Genomic DNA, 27,099 nt, shown 5'->3' on the forward strand with positions numbered 1-27,099 from the left:
CTATTAGCATGAGTGGTCATGTAAAAATACACAGGGGCACTCTATTCACAGCAGCGCTTGACAGTTGATCACTCCCTCTTTCAGCAATTTAGTTCTTACGAGTCTCAGGGACCCTATTATACATTTTCCTAGTATTCTTGCTACCTCATGGCAGCAATTTCTCAGCATGATTTGATGAATCCGCTTCCTGATCTCTAAGTATTGAGTTCCTAAGGCTTAGTCTTTGGACATTTTTTTTAAGCTTTTTGTTTTTTTGATGTGGACCATTTTTCAAGTCTTTATTGAATTTGTTACAATATTGCTTGTTTTATGTTTTGGTTTTTTGGCTGTGAGGCATGTGGGATCTTAGCTCCCCAACCAGGGATCAAACCTGCACACCCTGCATTGGAAGGCGAAGTCTTAACCACTGGACCGCCAGGGAAGTCCCTGGACTTTTCTACCTACATCCATTTTCTTTAATATCATGATTTCATCCTGGCCTGCAATTTCTTTCCTGAATCTAAATCAGCATCTGTAACCATCTTGCCAAGAATTATGCTTGCATATTGAAAATGCCTCACAAACATGAAATATCCAAAAGTGAACTCTTGATTTTTGCACCATAATTCCCGAGGGAGCAATGGGGACCTGTTCAGAACAAAACCCTCAGAGTCAACCTTGATTTTCTCTAATGCCCCACATATAATCCATCAGCAAATCCTTTTGGCTTCCTTTTTACTTCCTTCTCATCATCTCCCCATTCTACACCATGGTTCAAGTCACTACCAAATCTTGCCTGGACTAGTGATGCATTGGGCTCTGTTTCTACTCTTGTCTAAAAACACTGTGTATCTACTCCCACATCCCACCCTGCACAACATCCAGAATAATCCTTTTATATTGGATAATGTCACACTTCTAGACAAAACCATTCAAAAACTTTCTTTCTAAGCACATCTAAAATAAATCCCATATTCTGGTCCTGGGCTGCATTTCCAGTCTCATCCCCAGCCAGTCTTTTTCAGTCACACTGACCTCCCCAAATTCCCTCCAACTTTAGAGACTTTATATTGGAATGCCCAGAATGCTCCTTACCTAGAAATAGACAAGTTTCTCTCTTGACCACATGACTTTATGTTAATAGTTCCTGTTTTCTTGATCTACAATTTGTTTCTTCTATTAGTTTGTTTGCATTACTAGGGTGGGAAGTTTGGGGGTTTTTTGTTTGATTATTTTTTAGTTGCTCTATGTCCAACTTCTAGAACAACTCACACTATAAACACCCCAAAATTATTTACTGACTAAATGAATAAACTGAATCAATCGTTAATAGGACTAAAATGTAAAATAAGATAAAAATCAACTACAAAGGACTGCTACCTGTAAATCATAATGCAAGTTGGATATAATGTAATTGGCTTGAATTTGTACACCAATTTTAGTTGCAACTGGTGATTCAAATCAGGAGTCAGAATTTGGCACTGTGGAAGAGCTATTTTGCAAGTATGCTTGGTTGATTTTTCTCTTTCTTACTTAAGGATGTTAAGGTGATAAAATCATATGTAAGAAGAGCTCAATCATGGTACTCCTGGTAATAGGGAAAGAAAGGCAACTACTCATACGCAAAACTAGAGGCAATCAATAGCTGGATTTGCTTAGAAATATTTAGGTTTTATGTTTGTATGCTAATAGCTATTTTAAAAATTGATTATTAAAATAGCTTCAGAAATATAACTCTGTAATTAATAATCTAAAATCCTATAGCCTATAAAATTTCCTCAATGTAATGCAATATTTACAAATTTATTTTTTAGTTATAAAACTATTTCAACTTTATGTACTATTGAAAAAAATCTGAAAACGTATTTGATAATTAACTAAAGAAAAATTGAAAATTATCAACTTTAGTCTATGATATTGTGTTTTTAAATTCTAACATTTCTGACATATGAAGGTTTTAAAAAATCTTTACTAAAGTACTAATGTTAGTAGTGTTAGTAGTGTTATTTTTTACATTGATTTAACTAGCATCTTGAATTTTAAAAAATTATTGCAGAAAAAAGAATTACAAAATTTATTACATTATTTCTTCAATCAGAAAATAGTAATTTTATATTTGCTACAAGAAACTCCATTTTGAGACTCTTTGGAGTTATTGTAAATTAATCCTGAATATTAAAGGCATACAAATATACTAGGAAAACAGATATTTTGATATCTTATTCAATGTAAAACATCATAAATAATTTGTTCCTACTTTTATAGTAAAAATAAAGCAGAAAAAGTTGCTTAGTATTCACCTCATAATTAATCTGTATTTAGTTTGACTAATTAAACTCACTTATCCGTTTCAGACTTTTGTTTAAACTATGAAAATGTACTCAGTTAATATAAATTACATGGTTATAGTTTATCTACAAAATATGATCTCTTTGACTTTTTAGTTCTGTATCTTAATAAATGTTCTCATACCTTAACTCTGAGCACAGAAGAAAACATTTTTGCATCTTCAGATACACCTCCAATGTAGAGTTTTTTCTGAAACACTGGGGGATGATCATTTTCATCCTGAATCTCAATATACACTTTAGCTCTATTGCCTGGAGGAAAAGAAATAATATATTTTTTATTGATGGTCATTAATTAGAAAAAGATGGACTGGAGTAAATAATTACTGTACTTTCTTTTGAACAGTGGAAGAAACTTAAATCAGAAAGTCATTCCTAATTGGCATGCTTAATACCCCATACCCAAAGAGGACATTGATAATGATGTTTCTGGCAACATAATGTTAAGTTGCTGCTATTTCTTTTAGTTATAATGTCTTGTTAATTCATCTTACTTGATTTAATAGACACTATTGTGTTCTGCTAATTTTAATAAAACAATTCAACCTTTCATATTTACAAATACTTCACACACATTACAAATTACACCAAAGTGACATAAATATATAAAACACCTTATGAAATAATAGTCTGCTATAAATTTAAAAATATTTTTATTCTTAAGTATAGAACTAGCAATGATATTATCTTAACATGTAGTATTATATATATATGCATATATGTGTGTATGTGTGTGTGTGTATATATATATATATATAAAGATTAGAAGTAAACAATGTTTGGGTGAGGTGCTTATTTCCACAACGGGAAAACAAATTTTATCGTGCATTAGAGGCTATCTAGCATTCATTGGAAAAGATGTAGCTGGAGAGATGATTATTGTATGACTTATAAATACTGGGTTTTATAATTTAAACCACATTAAATATACTATAAAGAATACATTTCATCACATGTTAAAATCTCACTCCCTCAATCATCGCACTTTTAAGGAAAAATGTAGCACTTTTTACTAGTACAAGAATGACCCTTTACAAAGAATCTGATAAATGAAAATAACTTACAAACCAGATAAAATGAGGAATAACTGGTAAACATTTTGCAAAAAGTAGATTCAAATTACATAAATATTTTGATGTATTATCTAAGTAAACTTTTCTCATGCATTTCAAGTAGGATCAAATATACGGCAATTGATCTACAAACTATCAGGCAAACCCAGATGTTATTACTTTATTGTATCCTCAGCTATAACTAATTAACACCAACCTACTGGCACAGTGGGTGGACCATGGGTGTATAGTATATGTGTCGATTAAATGAATGAATAATCTTCATTGTCCTAGTAAGAATTTAGAAAAAGGCTCCTTTTTGCTTAACTCGGGAAAGGTCAGTGAGACAAGAGAGTTAACCACAAGGTTTTACACCTGTCCTACTGCTATTCATTTAGTTTCTCCCCTATTGGCCTCTTTCCCACCATTCCTGAACTGGAGAAGCTAGAATCAAAAAGAAAAACTTACTAGGTCAACAAAGAAGCGTACCAGCAGGGAAGTAAGGTTAATGATAGACTATGCTTCTCTATCCTACAGTACCAGGCCTCAAATTGCACCCTGGTCAGCCACCAACAGAGTTCATCCAAAATGAAACCCATTTTCATCTTAGTAGCAATTTTAAATTTCTGGAATCAAAGGAGCTAATTTGATAATCTTTTTTAAAAAATAAGTCAAACTAAAACTGAGGATCTAAAGCACAGCATGGTGATGATAGTTAATAATACTGTACTATGTACTTAAATCTGCTAAGAGAATAGATTTAAAATGTTCTCACCAAACACACATACACACACACACACACACAACAGGACACAAATGTGAGTTGATGGATGTGAAAACTAACTGGTGGCAATCATTTCACAGTATATATGTATATCAAAACACCACACTGTACAACTTAAATATATACAGTTTGTCAATTACACTTGAATAAAGCAGGAGAGTGGAAATTGTGATGTATCTAATTAAGGAACATAAAATAAATGTTGGCCAGTCCAAAAATAATTAAAGTACCCCTATAGTTTAATCACTAGAATAGCATCCACTTCGATTTTCTGATTCATTAACAATGTCCATGACACCATAGATTTCTGAGACTCATACCCTTTCACTAGGTGTGTGTAAGGACTAAGGACTGTATCACGATCTTTCACCTAATTTGGGTTTTGATTATTTCTAAGGCAGAAACTTGGAAGCAACTCTCATTTAAATTCGTTTAAGGGAATATACTATTTACCTCCTTGAGTATCTGAAGAATCTTTTTTTCCCTCCATATTATATCATTTTTTTAAGGTAGTTATGAAGCATAGAACAAGAAAGATGCAGGGTGGGTGGGGAGAAAGGAAAGTGGTGTTGATAAAATGGATAAGAGAATACTGTGAGAAGGACAACACAAGTGCCTGATGACCTAATACCCTCTTGCAGTCTTCCTTATGGTTGGGTGAGACAATGACAGGCTTCCAAGGAGAACCACCGGGGATGAAGGAAATTAAACTGGATGAAAGATTGCTTGGCAAGTGTTTTGGTTAAAAGACATTGTATCCTTCTATGCACTTTGGGGCCCAGCGCCTCATTTCCCTTCCTTCACTGACATTCTTTTTCTCCAGTTCTGTATGAGAGAAACTTCTCTTTGGGCAGTACCTTTGCACTGAGTCAGGAAGTTCCAGAAGTGACCCTTGAGGCAACAAAATGTGAGCTACGTTCCTGGTACTTACTAGTTTAAAGAAAGAGAAAATAGACCTATTAAGAATTAAAGCTCAGAAAAGGAAATACAAGTCAGGATATAAAGCTCCTTGAGTAGATCTTCTGTTCTATGTTAGACATCCTAAACAAGGTGAAAAGTGTTCAGAAGAGTAACTGATAGTCAAAATACCATTAACTTTAACTTGACTCTATGTTTTTCAAAACGAAATTTGGTTTGGATATTTTTCCCTTTCCTTTACTTTTAGTAATTAATTCTGTACGATTATTTTTCTCTTCTTAGGGAACCCTTATTATTCTCAAGATGAATCTGTTTCTTCTATCCACATGACCAACCTATTGCCTACATTGCATCAGGTTCTCATAAAATACTTTCTGAATAATGTTCCAAGGAGTTAAAGCAATGGTTCTAGACCATGATTGATTTTGCCTATCCAGAGACATTTCTGGTAGTAATAACTACAAAGGGTGGGACAGTGGGGGGAGTGCTACTGGAATTTACCTGGTAGAGGCCAGAGATGCTGAGAACATCCAGTGATGAACAGGACAAGCCCCTATGACAAAAAATTATCCAGCCCAAAATGTCAATAGTGATGAGGCTGAAAAACCCTAGTTAAAATGAGAGAGAGAGAGAGAGAGAGAGAGAGAGAGAGAGAGAGAGAGAGAGAGAGAGAGAGAGAGAGAGAGAGAGAGAGAGAGAGATTGGCTAGAGAAATAAAGATAAAATGGAAAGTGTGTGTAAATATATAACAATGCCCTCTCCTGAGCCCATTTACGTGCACATGCCTTCGATATGGGACTCAATTAAAATGGGCTGCAATTATTTGATCAAATATTGGTCATCGCCATCTCCACTGCATTCTTTAAAGTCAGGGGTTCAATCCCATTCACCTCCACCCCTGTCACTGCCCGTTGGCATCTGTTCCTGACATTCCCTCAATCCGTATGCTGTGAACTCCAACCATATCTGTAATTATTACTAGCATATAAACATCAAAGAAATATTGACTGTAATACTTGGGAATATAGGAGCTTAGTCTGATAGAAAACATACACTAGATTAGACTGTAAAACCTTGAAGCCAAGGATGGTGTTTTTCTTATTGTTAAATATTCTTTGTGGTCTAACACATTACATAGATTTTTTTTTTGAATTGTATCATAATGTGGTTCTATTGCACAGAACTTTCAAAAAATGCTTGAAATACCAGAGTTACATATTTGTTACTTTGCTGGTGCCAAGAGATCAAAGTTAGATCCTCTTTAAAGTGCATGTACACACACACACACACACACGTATCTTTTATGCTATTTTTCCTTTAATATTATTTTTGTATGTACTTTACTGGAAAACTAAATTTTAGAAGCACCATGACTTCTACACAGTAGGTGTTTAATAAATGTTGAATTAGACTAAAATTGCTACCACTCCCCTACCTGATATTCGCTTAAATAGAATGAATCACTGTATTTTATCCCCATAAATGAAATGAGATGATACATATTTAAGCCCTTAAAAAATCATAGTGCCAAGCAATGGCATGTTGTTGTTAAGAGTAAGCATATCTCTCTTAAAGATAACAGACTTTTTTTAAAGTTTAATATTAGGAAAATACTAAATCTAAAACCATTCATAATTCCATGGGCTGTCTGGAATTACCCTGAAGATTCTTGGTTCTTACACTATTGTTAACTTCCTCTCTGTTCCTCTGCCTTAGTTTATATGCCAGATAAATGACTATTTCTATAGATAAAGGAATGTTTAAGAACAAAAGGATCATCTGAGATAAGCATGTAATCTGATCTTACTAAAGGGTTTATAGATAGTTATTCACTAAGAAAATAGAGTTTGAAAAAAAAGTATAGAAGAAATGTTATAGTGTGTTCATTAGATGGAATTAGGAATACAATATATTTACATGATCTTTTGAAAAATAAGTTATTAAGTAAGTATGTTAGAATGAGAAAAGTCACTGTTTCTTATCTCTCAGCTTTTTGCTCTGCAGGAATTGTACTTAGTCATATTTATATACAATGCTTATTTTAAGTAGTTAGGCAGCAAGAGAGACAATATTTTGAGGTTCATTTTAGTAGTTTTCTAATTTAGCTTTGATGTTGATTTAATTAGTTTTTGCATGATTTTAATTGCTTGTATCTAAAACATACATTTTTGTATATGTGTTGGCTGAAAGGTTAATAACTGAATTAAAGAAATAACTGCATGTAACTACTGGCTTCAAAACTTACACTCAGATTACTATAATATACATTTGATTTTTTTTTTTAATATACACTTGATTTTTAGCTAAGTCTTTTAGTGAAGAAAATGACGACATTGACAATTTTACAACTATAGTGATGAGGAGATAATCAGGGGAGTAATATTCTAAATATTAATTAAAGTTTGGCTTTGTGTCTATATTAACGTATTTTTCCCATTAGGAAAATTTAATAAACTAAGTTTCCCTGTAAACAGTAACCAGCAAAACAGAAGCTAAGAATGCAATATTATTTCTTTTCACTGGCATTGCTAGCATTTTGTGCTAATGCTGAGACCACATTGATGCATTTAGAGGCATTTGCAACAGGAATGATGATGACTTTTAGCTCAGTATGTTTCCATTCAGAATAAACAAACACTATTTTAATTCATTTGTATCTATTAAACTCCATCTCTTTCCACAAAAACAGTTTAATACAGGAGTCATAAGGACCAATAAAACTGCTGTAGTTGTAAACTGGGAAATAAACAAATTTAAGCACAAGCTATGGAGCCAGAGCCTGGGTCAAATGCCAGTAATACTCCATGTACATGGTGTGACCTTACACAGGTTACTTACCCTTTCTGAGTTAGTTTCTCAACAACAACATGGTAAAATGAATGAATAAATGTAAAGCACTAAATACAGTACATGATGGCGTCACTATTTCAAATGTCTCAGAGCTTCCTGACTCTCGAGGTAGGAGAGAGAAAGTATTATTATTATTATTATTATTTTATCTGAATGAGGAAGAATATTAATACCATGAAATTTAAAAAAATAATAATTTCTAGCATTGAATTATAAAAGAAATTTTTTTCATGTGGGATATTATATATGGAATATCAAATAATGTAGTGGAAAAATACATATATTTTTACTGCAAATAGAAGAATTTAAATAGTATGAAATACTGTTGGAAGACAGTAAAAGTACCATATTAACTATCCATACTTTTATTTACATGACAGGACTACAAATTTATGAAGAACTTATTTTAAAAAGTCAACAGTCTTTGAGGAAGACACACACTATACAGTATTTGATGTAAAAATATTCTGTGGACATTACAAGCCTAGAAAGAATCATTTTATCCTAAAATTCAGAATCATAGCTGAGAGAAAATAATTATGTTTGAATGGAACAATAAATGAACTTTGTATTTTTGACACACAGTCATAAACAAAAGTATATATTTAAGCCCAAAGTTGTTTTATTTAAACAGAAACAATGATTGATAAATTTGGTAAATTATATAAATAAACAAACAAAAAGCCAAGCCAACAAACAAAAAGATTGTGTCTTGAAAATGCAATTTACTAAGCACTTGAAAATGTACATTGACTCTAAAGACTAATGTCCCATAGGCAGTCCTGAATTGTCATACCTGTCCCTAAACACACAGACACCCCCTCCCACACACAAACACACAACAGAGAGAAACGTTACGTTCTTCTTTCTTGAGACTATAAAGGAGCTTTGTCCAAAAAGGTAGAAAAGAATCCATCAAGAAGAAATTAATAAGCAAACTCTGGTTTACCATATTTTGACAGAAGGAAAGGAAGATGCATTGCTCTTTTTTGAATAGTTTCTCTGTAACAGTCCTTGTATTGGCTTTTTTGTTTACAGTATCTCTTTAAAACCTTTTAAATGATCCATGAAGTAGATTGTCATTTCTGCTTTTCAGATAAAGATATTAAGACAAAGAAATTAAGTCACTATTATAAGGAAGAGCCAGACTTTATATCCAGACATGGCTAAAATTCATCCTCAAGTCTCTCTTCATAATAAAAATAAGATTTGTAATAAAAACAAGATAACTGTCCATTAGAGACCAGAGATCAGTTCCCACCGGTTCCTAGAATACAGGCAAGCAAACAGTAGAAACCAAATAAAATGTTTCTGAATAAAGAGATAATTCTATTTCAAAGGGCAGACTATTGCAGTCACCCCTTCTATATCTGGTTATCAGTCTGAGTAATGAGTAATGACTTGAAGCATTTATAAATGCCTACAGCATTGCTGAAGGAAGAGAAAAAAATGGTATTTTGAATAATATGTTGAAGTATTTAATAGCAGTACAGGTAGAAGATTCTTCTCTTTAATGCAAAGAAAATATGAGCATCATATTAGTTTCCTATTGCTTCTGTAAATTAGTGGCTTAAACAATATAAATGTGTTAGAGTTCTGTAGGGCAGAGGGGTATCACTGGGCTAAAATGAAGATGTGTGCAGGTCTACATTCGTTTCTGGAGGCTCTAGGGGTGTATCTGTTTTGTTGCCTTTTCTAGCTTCTAGAATTCGCCTGCCTGCATTCCTTGGTTCATAGTCCCCTTCCATCTTCAAAGCTAGCAATGGCTGACTGAGTCCTTCTCCTTCTGCATCACTCTGGCACTGACTGCCCTATCTTATTTCACTTATAAGGACTTTCATAATTACATTGGGGCCACTTAGATAACCCAAGATAACTACAGCATCTCAAATCCTTAATTTAGTCACACATGGGAAGTCCTTTGGCCATGAAAGGTGACATATTCAATAAACTCCAAGGGTTAGGACATGGGCATCTCTTGGAGAAGGGAAGATTATTTTTTCTGCCTACAACAGGCGTATTACTGCTCTTGTTAAAAAACATAAAATGCAGAGAAGACAGAAAAGTTTTAGGGTGCTCACAGATGACAAATTTAGGAAAAGCAAAATTCTGTGATATTGCAAACATTGGAGTTTTTGTACTTTTCTTTTATGTACAAACAACATTACTGACTCTGGTCACTAATGGTTGTTATGGACTGAATTGTGTCTCCCCCACAGTCATATGTTGAGGCTCTAGCCCCTAATTTGAGACAGGACCATTATGGAAGTAATTCAGGTTAAATGAGGTCGTAAGTGTGGGGCCCTGATCCAAAAGGACTAGTGTCCTTCTAAGAAGAGACATCAGAAAGCCAATACTTTCTCTCCCTGTCTGTCTCTGTCTCTGTCCCTGTCTCTGTTTCTCTATCTCTACCCAACTGCCTCTGTGAGGATACTGTGAGAAGGCGGTCATCTACCATCCAGGAAGAGAGGTATCACCAGAAACCAACCCTGATACACCTTGATCTTGAACTTCTAGCCTCTAGAACTGTGAGAAAAAAATTTCTTTTGCTTAAACCACGTAGTCTATGGTATTTCCTTATGGCATCCCAAGCAGACTAATACAATGATAATACCAATTACTTAATAATTGAGTGAGCTAAATGCTTTCTGTGCATTATTTTAGTTTATCCCCATAAAAACACAGTGTTATTGATTATCCACATTTTATCGATGAAGAAAACAGAGATTGGAGAGATTAAATGACGTGTCTAAGATTACACAACTAGGAAAAGGCAGAAGATTCTCACCCAAACTCTGACAATACATATTCTTAACCATTTCACTTTAAGGCCTTCCTTCAGTTTGGGTAATTTAAAAAATCCAACATAATCCTTAAGCCTCTCTAAAGTTTGTGATTTGTGGGGAGTGGAGCAGGATAATTTGTGTCAACTAGCATAAAATTTTAATTTACATTTAGGTATTAGGTTTTTAGATATATTTCTATGACTAAAACCACAAGAAACTGACATTTTACTAGGGGATTTCTGAAGTTTTCTAAATTTTAATAAGTGCCCTGGAGGCTGAGAATATAGAGTGATAGAATGGAGCCAGGGCAATCAAGCCAACTTCTCAGTTGTACCAGGAAAATGGTTGAAAGACTATGTAGATAATCCTGTTTAGATTAAAACTGCTCAATGAAGTCTTTCTATATATCCCTCGCTGAAAATATCCTACATTCCTACTTCATAAGAGCTTGAGGCAAAGTAGAAACACCATGGATTCAAAATGAGAAAAATTTTTTCCACATACTTGAGTACTTTGGGACTGATTTTGGACAAGGACAAAGGCCTGCTTCTTTATCTATAATCTGTTGAAAAACGATAGAATTATTTTGGTGATTAAATGTTATAATGAACAGATATGTGCCTATCATCACCATAAAAATGTAAAGCATTAGAGTTGTTGTCCATAAAAAAAAGTGTTTTGGCATACATGCTATTTTCAAAACATTTGCATAGTGAGCAAACTATGTAAAAGTGTATATAATAGTACACTATATATATATAAAATGCTATTATATATTTAATACTATTTTATATATATAATAGTATTATGTATATATTCTTATTTTATATATATATATATATATATATATATCTGTGCCTGGTTCTTGACACAGAGCTCCTAAAGCTGTAAGTAGAGGTACTAGGAGAATCTTTTGTTCTAACATTTAGTCTTTGACCTTGGTTCCTGACACACAGCTCCTAAGACCCTTGTAATTTCCTGAGTGATGAGTGACAGGAATGTCTGTTGGTTCTCATGAGGTGACTCTTGGCAGGCTCCTGGATGGACACTGGTCACCAGAAAGACCAAGCCATGATTAGAAGCTTGGAACCTAACGCATCATATACACAAAAATGAAAAAAAAATTGAAATAAACTTCATTGGTTCCTTTCTATGCATCTTCTATAGTGTCATCTCTTGTATCTAAAAAGTCTGGAGAGACACCATGTGACTCTACTTTTTCAGCATAAACAAGCCCTGGATGATGCTAGTTAAGCCTATATTTTTCCCCCTAAAATCAAATGAATTTGCTTACTTGTTTGCTTGCTCATCTGTAAGAAAGTATTTCCCCAGGCATTATGTAATTTAGTTGTGAAGACTTAACAAAAAATGAATGATTAAAGAGAAAAGTGACCTTGCAATACACAATCTAATTATTCTTTATCTGTATATCTTTGCTTAGTTCATTAGTCATCTGGTACACAGCATATTTAATAATTAGATGTTTGCAGAAATTGTAGAGGCGATACAAGATGAAGCAATTTAACTACAGCAATTTAGTGCAATGAACAGGCTAAATTTAGTCCTTAGAAAGTAGTTAATAAAAATGTGTCAAGTAGAGATTCATAGTTCTTGCAATATGACACTAAATTCAAGTGTTATATTTAATCTTCTCCAAAACATCTGATAAGAAAAAAATAACTTTTTGCTGCAACATAAATTTGTGAATCTTCAAAAATTCAAGTAATCAGATACTTAAATTTTTAAGCATCAGTCATAGTAAAAATTGAAAATAAATTTTCATTATGACAGAACATGAAATCTAGCACTATAAACTTCAAGTAATATGCCACTCCTCTACACCTGTCCCCACAGTGCCCAGCTTAGCATTTCATTCAACCACATTTGGGCCCTAAATTGATTTTTGAAAAGTTAAGTAGAATTGCCTTGATTTGTCTGCCCAACATCACTTCCTCCCTTATTTTGAACATTGAACTCCATATTTTTCCCCCTGGGTTACTGTACTTCCATACTCCATGTGCTTAGTGGAACTGTCAATCACAGTGCTCTGCACTCCACACTTGGCCAGGTGTACATGTCTCAACCCAGGCTAATTAGATTCTCCCCCTCAGATCTTTGAGCTTCAAAGTCCATGATCCCAGCTGTCTTGAAGATACTGCCCCCAAAAGCAGTGTTTTGAGTTTCTGACTAAGATTGCTGAAGCTTATCTCTTTTCTTGTCCTTTCTTAAATCTTATTAAGCTTTTGCTTTGATTGTACAAGTCACAGAGTATTCTACTGAGAAGTTCTTTTTAGTATAAATCAGTCAGAGGTGGTTCCTGTTGCTTCCAACCAAATAACTGTTCCAAGTACAGGTGGAAAGACCAACTTAGTCCACATCAGAGAATGGGGACCATATCTCCCTACCTATAGAAAAAGTTTGGATTTTCCATCCCAAGGTACCAAGACATTATAAACTGCAAATTTTCTGTTTAGTGTTGCAAAACTTAAGTATTATATTTTAGCATATTTTCCCCTATGTTGTCATGGATGATTACATTATTTTGACCATTCTTTTTGGGGAAAATGTCTCTTTTTGTACTTACATTATCTGGCTGTCAATCAAGATAATGGTACTCAAATCTAAAGACTCCAAAAGATGTCATGACTGTGTTTCTAAAATGTCACAGCCTACAACCATTGTTTACACAAAGAGCTTAGAAATATGTGGACTCCTTTGTATACAATAATCTACAGGAATAAATGAAGCACTTTTAGTATGTGATTGCTATATTTTTAAGTGTCACTCAAACATATCACAGCTAGTAATAACAAAACAATAATAATAATTATTATAGCTTTTTTTATTGGATGTCTACAGTGCTCTAATAAGGTAAATGCTTTGCAGGCATCATTTTGCTTAAAATTCTCAAACACCCTAAGAGGAATAGACATATTTATCTTGACATAATCTTGAAGATTCTAAAGCTTAGAAAGGTTAGTAAAAATCAAAGATGCATCTGGAACCCAGGCCTGCCTGATACCAAATTCAGGAATCTTAAACAATTTATTATATCAGAGTTTTAGTTATCTGCCTTTTTCTCAGCTGTTCTATTAAGGTTATATTTTAATCTTGAGATGTTTCATTGGTAAATCTTCTGAATTACAATATTTTTCTTAATAAATATTTTTTTACAGAATTGCCATTTACCTCTTTTAATCTCATGTATATCTTAACATTTATAGAATATCATCTAGTAGAAATCTTCCATAAATGAAATTGAGCTGTTGGACTGGATAGAGTATCTGTCTTGCGCATTTTAATAAAATATAAACATAGCAATCTCTATCAGGAAATCTTGATGGCAAGAATATACCGTAAATTAATAACTAGGAACAGACTTTCAAAATTGAAAGTGATAGCATTTAAAATAATGATTTCCCTTAAATTGTTTGTAATTATTTTTAAGATATTACATAGGGAACTAATTAGGTACAAGATACCAAGAGGGAGAAAAACAGCAATAAGACTGATTAATTGAACTTATAAAAGTTCCTGGGAATAAAAAAAATGAACTCCCTTCAGGAGAAGAACTGACTACTAGACTTGTTTTGAATAATGGTTAAAAAGAATGACAGGCTAAATTTATGTTTCTTATGTCTGAAACATAAAATTCTGTTTCTGCTTTTACATTTATATAGTATGTAAATTAAACTGAAATGCATGTCTCATAAAATATAAATATTAATAAGAATACACTAAATTTTTTAATTGTGTCTATTGTGTAGATTTAACCAAGAAATCCTTGATCTATAGTTTCCTTTCCATCCACGTGCAGGTCTTTTCTATTTATTTGGCATTAGCTATAGTCACTGTGTATCCCAAGTAAGTGTCATCCAACATATTTTTATTAGTCATAAATTTCCTTGAATATCTGTAACGTTTGCAGTTTTTGCCATTTTCTACCTTTCTTGAAATGCCTTCTTTCGTTTGACTAACCGATCATCATTACACAAATTTTACTGCTTTTTTCCATGGCCTCTTATGGCTATTCCTTTCTCTCACTCACTAAATAAATGGCCTCCCTCAAACTCAGTCTTTTGCTCTTTTCTTCTGCCAGTCTCTCAGAGACACAAGGTCAGATGGCCCTGGAGGGTCATTAACTCTCCTCTTTTGCCAGATTAACAAGTAACGAGGTCACTGTATCTGGTTTAGCTTGACCTAGGAAAGGCCAAGCGGGATTGAGAACCCCACTGAAGGTTCAACCTATTTATAAAATCTTCCTATGTTGACACTCTCCCCCATATTTCTTTCTATTATTTAAACATAATGCTGAAATTTACTTTTGTGTAGTTAATCAATGGGAAGCTTTTTTTTTTCTCAAAATAATCAACCAGTAAGTTTGGCTTCTTGTTAAACTTGGCAAAATAGAACATGTCACCAAAAGAAAAGAAGGTTTTCATTTTTTATAAGAGATAAAAATAAATAAAATAATCTAACAGCTATCTAAATCTTTAGCAAAATATTAAAAAGACTTGTGCTATCTTAACCTGTAGAGAAGACCTGACCTTGATTATATAACAACAGAGTGTAGAGGGCCAATAACTGTGCTCATAAACAAAATGAAGACAATGTATTTAGCAGCAAATCCTGATAATTTTTCCCATATTTTAAATTTTTATCGAAACACAGTCGATTCATAATGTTCTGTTATTTCCCATATTTTTAATGACTAAAATGAACTTTATGTTTATGTTGTATAGATAGTGGCTCAAGCTTTCCATTTCTGGAAACATTGATATTTCTATAATACATATGACTTAACAGATTTCACTTCTATGAGCAGTTTCATATGCATTTAATATGGCTTAGTTTGCCGCTATTGAAATCGTGGATATTTTTGAAACAAAAGGCATGGAGTTTCTATTGCATAGCTTTGGGACTTCATTATTAATCAAATGACTGCTGCTCCCAGAAATAGAATATAAGGTAAAAATATCTGTGAATGAGTGAATAGTCTCCCATTTTAAATTCAGACCAATCCCAACTGAAATTCAGACTAAAAATGCAAAATAAATATATAATTAATTAACTGTAATAATTAAACAGATGTTCTCATGAATAAAGAAAATTATACCTCCTGTCTTTTAAGTTCTGGCACTTAATCTTAGATGTAAGTTAAGGAGAACCATTTTATGCACTCTTGGACTACTAAATATTTTAATTTTAATTGCCAGTAAAAGCAATATAAAATGTTTTCCTCATGAAACATGATTTTTTCTGCATAACACATGTAAAGAAATACATATGATAATCTACACTGTAATTTAGAAAGGTTAACTGCACATCTTTGTCATCAATTCAACAAACCACTTTTGGGATCAATGGAAGAACTTTGCCTCAATGCACTTAGCTTCAGAAATGTATTAATAAAATTCTATAACCATTTTAAAATCACATTTCCAAGCAAAGCTTTTTGCACAATTAAATTGTTTTCTTGGACAGATAGATTTTTTTTTCTTTAAAAATGTAGCTGTGTCAACTGTGTATTTATATAAAATACTTAGAGTGTTTGAGACAAAAATACCATAAAGGATTTATGGCATTAGTTTTCATACAGTAGTCCTCAAGTTTTAAAGTAATAAAGTATGAATATAGGTTCTAAAAAACTGTGGTCATATATTTATAGTACAAATATAAGGCCTTGAATATACCTGGGATTTTAGGACTGAAAAAATAACATGTAACATGCTGCAGTGTTGTTACCTAAGTTATATCAGGAATGCTTTTGTAAGTCAGTCAATCATGAGTAAAGAGTCATTAATATTATTTGTCACAGACCTTCTGTTTGGAGCCAGAAAAGCCAGGGAAATGAGATGTATTACAAGCTTGTACCCTAAAGCAAAACCATAAAGTGAAATCAATATCATTTGAGTTGTTTTAATACCAGTTTAAGGTTTATCTTAATTGTCCTGTCATTTATTCCTGATTGAAAGGCTAGTTATTGCATCAAAACACAATGATATATTTATACAAAGCTATGTTTTTTCTTCCACACTTGAAGATAATTTTATGGTAAAAGAAAAACTGCACTTCAATTGTGAAATTCCATATATCAAACTGAGCTCTAATAAAATTGCACATTATGTATTATTGCTTTTGTTTTATATAAGATAAAAAATGGTGATGACTTTGTGGCAGAAATATTGATATAAGTTTCTGTGGAATTTCTCAAGGACATAGGCTCCTTGAAATCTCTTTGGGGCCAATAACTTTCATCCTGAAGACCCAGGAGAGACTGAGTTGTTCAGGGGAGATAGAGAATTTATTACAGTGCTATATGTCAATTTTATCTCAATAAAACTGAAAAAAAAAATGTTTCAACTACATTCTGCTCTCCAGCCACACTGAAATGGTGAGCTTAATATGGGCATAAGGAATTTAATTATAAAAGCCTGTTTTTTCTTTTCTGCTCTCCCTTTCATCCTGCTGATTTGAGGTAATCTTTTTCCTGCTGTTGAATAAAACCTCAAGATATTCCATAATTTAAAAAAATAAACAGATTTAGTTAATAGAAAGTACTATGATCATATTGTTTTTTAAAAAAGATTCTCTAGTTCAATATATTAATCAATACTTCAAATTTCTTCCTTCCCAGCTAAGATGTTCTCCTGGAAAGTATCCTGTCTTTGGAGAAGAGGTTGTAAGAGATTTCTTTCTTCTTTATTAATTACCTCTTCACCTATTTACTAGCAGCTGTTTGTTTAACACTCAGGTTGCCATCGTCTGGTATTAGAGATTGAGGAGGAAAGATTGGTAAGGTAGGCAGGAAAGTTTCGACTTAATCATTATTGTGAAACGGTTGAACACTTTTGGGCCAGACCTGTGTTTAAAACAGACTTTGTCAATGGGGCACTTTCAGCATTGGTGTTCTCTCCTGCTGCAACTTTATTTTGAAAGTGCTTTTCAATTACAGTTGACCTTTGAACAACACGGGTTGGAACTGCATGGGTCCACTTATTTTTCATAATAGATATTTTGTAATAGTAAATACTACAGTACTATACTGTCCAAGGTTGGCTGAATTTGCTGTTTAACAAATGTTTTCTGTTAATTTGGATTATTTTATTCATCATTTATTCATTCATTTGATCATATATTTATTGTATTACCCACTACATCCAAAGAAGATTAATGAAGCTTAAAGGATAAAAGTTAGTCGTTAAGAGAGGGAAAAAATGTATCTAGAAGCCCTGGGTGAAAAATCTAAAGCACTTGAGGGAAAATTTAATCCTAAACTCGGTAACAGCACAGTGCAAGGACCTGAGAGGGCTATATAGTTCCTATTATCTTAAATTCATTGACTGTGAAAAAAATTCCCCTGATTCAACAAATATTTCAAATATCCTTGGATTAAGATAATGTGTTTAGGGATTTGAGGAAGACAACTAAGGTGACAATGTAATATTTGAATCTTCCTGAATCCTCCTCATTACTAAAAGACAGAGATTTGGATAGCAAAATATTGGGAGAAAATATACCATGCAATTGGCAATTCTAAAAAGGGAGACAATGTCTTGCAGGAATGCCTCCCTTTTGACAAAGACTTGCTATCACTTGCTATAAAAGCGGCAGACCCTCTAAGTTCTCTCCTGTGGTGCAATCCACTCATGTGAAGGTCTGAAGGCCCTACACTGCCTATGAGGTTTGGAGTTCAGGGAGCTGCACTGCTATGCTGATTGCTAAGCTGATACTCCTGCTAATACTTTTGTAGGGAGTAATAGGGTCCTTGCATCTGACCCAGAAGTTTATTTTTTTATCTTGTACCAACATCCATAGAACTTTATTGGTTAAATTATTATTAACCCATGTAGTTATTCTTGTGGGTATTCTCCTGCTTTTATGTCTCCTCCCCACTGTCAAGTTTTAAGTAGGATAATATCCTAGCATCAAACCAAAAACCTACAGATAATATCTAAGACTAAATAAGGCAACAAGCTAGCCTCCAGATCACAGAGTATGAACTTCTGAGGAAAACAAATGACATAAACCAGATCTCTGTACTAACTGCAAGTGTGATAACTACTGCTTTTAAGGGAGTTCAGAGAGGGCTAAGGGTTTCTGGTGGCCCTGAGAGCTGGTGAACCTCAAAATTACCAGCACACACTAAATGAAGAAGATACTAAGTTAATATGAACGCAGTAGCAGGACAAAACTCCACACTAAGGAGAAAGGAAAAAACAGTGAGAGCAGAATATAAATTGAGCAGGACAGGCACAATAGGGGAAAAGCAAAGAAAACATCTCCAAGTAAAATGGGAGTGCAGAGGAAAGCAAGCAGATTTCTAAAAGCTGAAGAATAATTTTTAACACATTATGAAAATAACTGAAACAGGTATTCTACAGCTGTGAATTAGAAAAGCATTCCTGAAACTACCCTGAAAGATTAAAAAGACAGAAGGTAGAAAGAGAAACATGAAAGACAGAAAAAGATCATGGTCAAAGCCACAAAGTAAAAAGAGACCAGTGAGCAAAAGAATAGAAACCTTTTCTTCTGCTTTTCCTATAGGAGTTGGACCTCAGAGTAATCAAATATTTGATATTGAGAGAGTTTTTATAGAAATATTTTGGCTAATACATATAGAAGAAATAAAAGGAAGAATTAATAGTTGGGAAATGATTAACAGTGGCTGCTATTATCACAGGAGGAGAGAGCCAAAGAGACTTGGTGTACCTCCTTAAAGAAGTAGTGAGTATCACCTATGATTTATTTCTTAAAAAACAACAACAACAACAACCTGGATCTAATCAAGACTCCGGCTCTAATGACAATTTATAGGAAATAAAGAAGACAGAGAAAAATATGAAGTGACCCACTGAAGATACAGTTGTCAAAATCCAGGTTTCAGAGATCTGATTTCTCAAACAAATAAATAACAAGATGGATAAAAAGGAGTGACAATGGTGAAGCCTATAGATTAAAAGAGACTTAAAGAGCTGTCAGCCAACTGCAGTATATGAACTTATTTGGATTCCAATGTGAATAAATTTTTAGTACAAGTATCGAATGGATATCTGTTGATACTGAGGAATTTCTGTTACTTTGGGGAGAGTAATAATGGTATTCTGATTAAGTTTTAAGAGTCTTTATCTTTAAGAGATACATATTGAAATACTTACAGATGAAATATTATGTCTCTGTGTTGTTTCAAAATAATGGAGTGAGACTAAATGAAAGATTTCCCAGGACTCAACGAAGTTGGGTAGCTGATACATAGAGGTTCATTATAATAGTCTGTAATTTTATTTACGTTTGAAATGTTCCCCGCTAAAAGATTAAAATGTCTTAAACACTGTTAATATCAAATTTTGGAAATGTGCTGTAATTTTTTCTATTTTAATTATTAATTTGCTTTAAATATTAAATTTACTTACAGCATAGTTGTAAAACTTACTTTGAAAATTATTTCATTAATAAATTCTTGGTAAAGAAATTATAATAAAATCTTCTTCAATGAATTAAATTTATTCTGTTTATTACCTTTATTCATATGATATGTGATAGAGCTAAAGATCATAGGGTAGCTAATTCTGAAGAAGGAATGAAACTTTAAACAATTAACCTCAATTTACATAATGGTCTTATTATTTGCATAGCTAATGGGTAGGGTTTGATCATAGGCCATTAACAGTCATTAATAAGTGAAACTGTATTGGAAATACTACATGGGTTTGTACTTCAGACTCAAGAAGCAAAGGTTAGTCATGACACAGACACAGAGAATGGACTTGAGGACACGGGGAGTGGGAAGGGTAAGCTGGGACCAAGTGAGAGAGTGGCATGGACATATATACACTACCAAATGTAAAATAGATAGCTAGTGGGAAGCAGCCGCATAGCACAGGGAGATCAGCTCGGTGCTTTGTGACCGCCTGGAGGGGTGGGATAGGGAGGGTGGGAGGGAGATGCAAGAGGGAGGAGATATGGGGATATATGTATATGTAGAGCTGATTCAGTTTGTTATAAAGCAGAAACTAACACGCCATTGTAAAGCAATTATACTCCAATAAAGATGTTTAAAAAAAAAAAAGTCAGTCATGAAATGTTATTGGGTTGGCCAAAAAGGTCGTTCGGGTTTTTCCATACGATCTTATAAAAACCCGAACGCACTTTTTGGCCAACCCGATAATAACAAATAGTCAAAGCATTAGGCATTAAACAAACTAACATTTAGCTTTTCGGCTTCACACATTTCTGAGAGGATAATTCATGAATTTGCTAACTGGTCTCACTGTGCATGCATACTAGGGCACATGTAAGTATACATGGGTGTATTAGCTAAACTTTTATTAGCCTCAGATTTACATTCAAATTACAGTGAGAACTAGTTTACTATACTCACATATGAAACATCAATATGTCTTTATGCCTAGAAATCAGAGCTATTTCTTGAAAAATGCTAGGGTCTACAACTTAAATATTTGGCAAATTTTTTTTTCTAATTCTAACTTTCTGTTTGTTTCAAAGAAAGAAGACAAATGGTTTTCAATTAACTTTTACATTTACTTTTATTTGCAATAAGGTAGTTTACACTATGTAATTTAGAACTACTCTAACCTTTCAACTCCTGGTTTAGTCAATTTAATTTACAATTGAATTGTAAATTGTAAGTGTCCTCTATATTTTATAAAAATGTAATTGCTTGCAGTTTAAAGATTTTAAAAACTCAAATAACTGGTCTGCTATTTTTTTTTTTTGCAGTACGCGGGCCTCTCACTGTTGTGGCCTCTCCCGTTGTGGAGCACAGGCTCCAGACGCGCAGGCTCAGAGGCCACGGCTCACGGGCTCAGAGGCCACGGCTCACGGGCCCAGCCGCTCCGCCGCATGTGGGATCTTCCCGGACCGGGGAACGAACCCGTGTCCCCTGCATCGGCAGGCGGACTCTCAACCATTGTGCCACCAGGGAAGCCCCCTGGTCTGCTATTTTTAAACAATTATGTAAGTGATGCATAATCACTGAAGACAGTTTAATTCCTGTAATTCCACAGACACACTGTATATAATCTGATTTTTCCAATGATTTGGTTGTGCTTTTACAAACAACTGTGCAGGCCTCTACCTTAGATCTGTAAGTGAGATTTGAAATACATGAACAGAAGTGATTTATTTTTATGATCATCAATTGCTGAACTGATACAGAAAACTCTGTAGCACATCTTTTGCCTCTCACTCCCACCTTGCTCACTCTTCTCATCCTGCTGGGGTGCTCTCTCTCTCTCTCTGGCATTCATATGGGTACTCTTGCTCTGGCTCTCAGGGTCTCTTCTTTTATCCTCTTTCCTGTTTTAAAGATGCTGATTGATGGAGTGCTGTGAGAGTATGTCCAGAAATGGGCCCAGAGTAAAATATAAATGTTTCATACCCTGTTTTGTTATTTATACTTTCTCTGGGCCTCTATTCTGCTAGTAGTTAAATTAAATCAGGTTTTCCTGGGTTTTCTAGATTTTAAAAAATTTCCCATTCATTATAACAGCTGATATATGACAATGTTAAGTTACAAAAAGATGGATTGCTTAATGTGCAAAGGAGTATTATCTCAATGGATGGAAAAGAACAGTGTTTATCCCATTACCAGTAACATCTCTCAGAATCTATGCTGGTCCCCTTCACAAATTGGCTTTTACTTGGTTCGCTGTATGGGTAAACTACACTATACCAAAATGCTGAAGAAAGATTTTGGAGTCAAAAGATAGCTTAAATCTCCCACTTTTCATTTACTGACAGTAACATTTTTTTTGAAAAATCACTTAACCTTTTCTTGTCTTTGTAAAATGGGGATAATAAATCTCATTTCCTAGAAATGGGTGTGAATTAAGTATAATGCTAACATTATGATAAATGTTAGTCACTCTTTTTAAGATGCATTTTCCTCTGCTCTAAGAAAATACAAAGTACCAGAAGCCACACAATTCAGGAAATGTATGGTAATCATGTGCCCCTTAACAATATACATTCCAAGGGGTTAGCCATAACTACCCAGTGTAATTAAGAATAAGGTTTCTATGCAACATACACCAATAATGATGGCATTCCAGTAAGACTGCACAAAATTTGAAAACATTGTGTTATTACCTTGACATTTAAGAAGTATGAAGTCATTCTCTGCATTGTCATATATCAGATCTTAAAATGAATGGGCAGTCATCTTTGAGTGTTAATGATCTTTCTACGTTCTCCACTGAGGATTTTATTTAGACATATGTATTTCATTAGAAAATAAATAAAAACACCATAAAATTCTTGTAAAATCCTTAAGTAATACAACTTACTTTTTGAAGGAACACGTAGGTTGGCGAGGACTACTTCCAGGGAATCAGCTTGGACTCGAAGTACATAGCTTGTCCTTGTCTCATAATCCAGAGGGCCATTCACATAGATTACACCCGTGATGTTATTAATTCCAAACTTATCTAGAATTAAAACACAATTCCTTGGTTACTCTCTTCACACTGTAAGGGAAAATAATTCTCTTTAAAAAGCACTGTGATTTTTAAAACACATATAAGAGTTACAAAATGCTGGCTTTGGAAACTCTGTTCCAGTTCCTGAAATTATCAACATCAGTGTTTCCCTAAATGCATGTTTTGAAATTCAAGTTTTTTTGAGATTCTCCTGGAAATTGATGTTTCTATGGTCAATTAAATCTGAAACAATGCATACTATTTCCCTCACCGTAGATACACACAATCTTCTGCCACACTAAATGCTTCTAGAAATTTTGTTTTAAAGAAATCCATTTAATTTTGTTTAAGCAATTATTTTATGACCTTATTGGATTATTATACTTTTTATGATGTAATGCATCTTATTATCCTGCAGATTTAGTGTTTTGTAAGAATGTGAGAGGGAACAAACAGAACAAACAGATAATTTCATATGTTGATTATTTAGAAAATATTATTTATTATTCTAAATATCTTAAAATATTTTGCCCTGAAGTCTATTTATTTATTTATTTATTTATTGCGGTACGCGGGCCTCTCACTGTTGTGGCCTCTCCCGTTGCCGAGCACAGGCTCCGGACGCGTAGGCTCAGCGGCCATGGCTCACGGGCCCAGCCACTCCGCGGCATGCGGGATCCTCCCGGACCGGGGCACGAACCCGTGTCCCCTGCATCGGCAGGCGGACTCTCAACCACTGCGCCACGAGGGAAGCCCCTGAAGTCTATTTATTAAAATAAATTTGGTCATATATATTTGAGTGAAGGGCAGGGCACACCGGCAACCTTTGTAATACCCCACCTCTTTCACTCTCTCTGTCTTTTCCTCACTCTGGTTTTCTCCACAGCATTTATCACTACCTAAACACTATATGTTTATTAACTTAATAATTGTTTAATAATTGTTACTATCTCCTCTCATTGGATTGATAAATTCTATGAGGGCAAGGATCTGTCTATTTTGTTCACTGCTCTATCCTAAGTAGCTAGAAGGTACTGAGTACATGATAGATGCTCAATAAATATTAGTTGAATAAATTGATAAGCAAATAAATTGAATGTAAAAAGAATCATTGTGGTGGAGTGTGGGTAATAAGTAGAGCCACTTTGCTAACTTCAAGGAAGAGAACAGATAGAATTACAGAAAAAATTATAAGAACAGATTCAGAAATCTTAGCTTCAGTCAGATGTTATAAGTTCAAGGAAAAAGGAAAGTCAGTAATATTTGGAGAGGAGGCATAACAGCACAGGAGAAACAAAGACAATAAGAAAAGTACTACATTGAGCACTTGCTTCAGGGGCAGTAATTTCCGGTAATGGTTGGTCACTGAAATACTTGAAAACAGCTTTTATAATTTCCTTGCAAACTGCTTTACAACATTAACATTCATTTGTTTAATATTGAATATGCATGTGTTTTTTAAATGTATATTAACTGGGTTTTTAGTTTGTTTGTTTTTTTACCACCTACAACATGCCAGACCATTTAACTCATAAAAAGGGAAAACCGGAGGACAACTAACCTGTGGGTCATAGGTGAAACAAATAATCAATCTGCAAATTGAAAAACTGAGTTAGGAACTTATTCCCACAGGTTAGCAAACCATTCCATTCTCAGTGAAAAGTGATGGTAGACAAAACTCAAATTATTTATTTACTTACAACTGTTGATTATATGTTTGATTTGACAGTTTGAGGACTCATACAAAAGGCTTTTTATCATGGATGTGGCTCTTTGGGCATTCACAGTTATTTCTGTTCCTAAAATTTCTTCAGGATTAGTTAATGTATGACATGGGGTAAGGGCTGTGGATGGCACAAAACAGTGGCCAGAGACTACTGCAGGCTATGATTATGACCAAAAGCTGAAAGTATGCATTAATTTTGAACACGTTATTAAAATATCCCTAATTCAGGGGGAGGGGAACACTTTCAGAATTGGATATTGAGTATTCCCTAGGGGAAATAAATAGCATTTGTCAATATAACTGGATTTTTAATCAGATTCAGCACATAGTTACATTTAAGTCAGACACATCTTACTAGAAAAATAGGGTAAAGAGTAATTAAATCTGAAATTTATTCCAAATCTAAGTTTATTGTTTTATGATGAAAACACAGACTAAACATATACTCACCCTCTTCATTTCCTGCAACAATGGAGTACACAATACTCTGATTGATGGCTGCAGCAGAAATTACACCAACCATAGTCCCTCTGGTTGCAAGTTCACTTACTGGAGGCGGTCTGCAGGTTTAGAGAAGATAATTTATTTTTCTTGTCCATTTTGTCATGATGGAGTTTTGAATTTAATAATAGAATATGTTAGTTTTGTGCATTTGTGTTTATTTGAATAATACTATTTTTTGAACTTTTCAACAAAGTAACACATTCAGACTCCAGCCCTATGTTCAAAATTATGCAAATGTTCTTTGTTAAGAATGTCTTGTCACACGTATATTACTACTTTATTATCTGCCAAAAATTGTATAAAATTCATTTTACTTGTCTCAACTTCTGCACAGAATGCAATAGGTAGATACAGTTTGCTATCTCAAGTTGCTAAAGAAAAATATTGCTTTTATGTTGGTAATATTAGCATATTTAAGCAAATGGCCTCCAGATATCTCTTTTTAGTCTAGTCCTTATCCTGCTCTACTTTAAACTTTAACTGTACTAAACGTATTTGAATGGATGGAATCACAAAATTAATATTTCTTTTGAATTCACTTATTTTACTTAACTGTAACCATATTATTCCCCCAGTACTATGACCCTTAATTTTATTTATCTATTTATTTAAAAAAATTTTTTGAATTATAGTTGATTTACAATGTTATGTTAATTTCTGCTGTACAGCAAAGTAACTCAGTTATACATATATAGTCTTTTTCATATTCTTTTCCATTATGGTTTATCACAGATATTGAATATAGTTCCCTGTGCTATACAGTAGGACCTTGTTGTTTATCCATCCTATATATAATAGTTTGCATGACTTGTTTAATTTTAAAAATAAATTTTCAACAACACAGTATCTCATTCTCAAAATATCCATTTTATTTTACAATATTGGTCACTGTGACTAGGCTATTATAACTTTATCTTCATAAACTAATGCAAACAATCTCACTCTTACAATTCACATACTTATATCATCCAACTCCAACAGATTTAGAAAATTCTTAAATATAAAGTTTTAACATCTCCGAATCTTTTTATAGTCCAATCTATCTAACCCATCTGATTTCTATAAGCTTTAGCCTCTTTCCTCAAACTGATAAGATAAATCCTACTGACACTCTTTCACATGGCCTTTTATCTTGTAATACTTACTCTTAATATTACCCTTCATTTTTATCTCCATCTTCTCAGTTCTTCTAATCTAGATTACATTACACAATTATATTGTGCTTACATGAAGCCTTTTATAACAAATTCTGAGCTACAAATACAGTCTGAAAAATTAATTACATACAATCCTTCTTAAACATCTTGTCCAAAATGCTATGTTCTTTGCCACTGTACTCCATATACTTGATAGACTAAAATTACCTAAATGTAAAATGATCTATCTTACAGACAGATGTTATAGCACCTAATGGTGGTCCATATCTCCAGTGAATGGTCAATAACTATTTCTTGACAAAGAGTAAGAACTAACCTGTATAATTTTTTAATGAAAATTATAAAGTATTTATCTATTTATTTATTTGTTTGTTTAATTTTACTTCTCTGCATATTTTCTGCCTTCTTTTGTTAATAGCATCCAGATATTGCTTTGGATAACCATACCTCCTTCATTGTTAGTCTAAATGGTTTGGGTAGAACTGACCCAATCCCCCAGGTATATCGATAGACACACTACCCAGCTCTGGCCAATGAGAGCACTTTATTTTGCTT

General features: G+C 33.6%; 1 protein-coding gene across 7 annotated transcripts in view; it reads right to left on the reverse strand.

The window, feature by feature from the left end:
- The window catches only part of PCDH15 (protocadherin related 15), a 1,372,333-nt gene that overhangs the window by 84,147 nt on the left and 1,261,087 nt on the right, over window positions 1-27,099 (reverse strand). For all 7 annotated transcript variants that reach the window (XM_079899577.1, XM_079899579.1, XM_079899582.1 and 4 more), the window contains 3 exons: window positions 25,334-25,443; window positions 23,026-23,166; window positions 2,452-2,579 (listed from right to left, as the gene is read on the reverse strand). In XM_079899577.1, coding sequence (XP_079755703.1) covers window positions 2,452-2,579; window positions 23,026-23,166; window positions 25,334-25,443 — 379 coding nt within the window. The remainder of the gene's footprint in view (window positions 1-2,451; window positions 2,580-23,025; window positions 23,167-25,333; window positions 25,444-27,099) is intronic.

Source organism: Stenella coeruleoalba (assembly GCF_951394435.1).
Source record: "Stenella coeruleoalba genome assembly, chromosome: 16".
NCBI classification, from domain to species: Eukaryota; Metazoa; Chordata; class Mammalia; order Artiodactyla; family Delphinidae; genus Stenella; species Stenella coeruleoalba.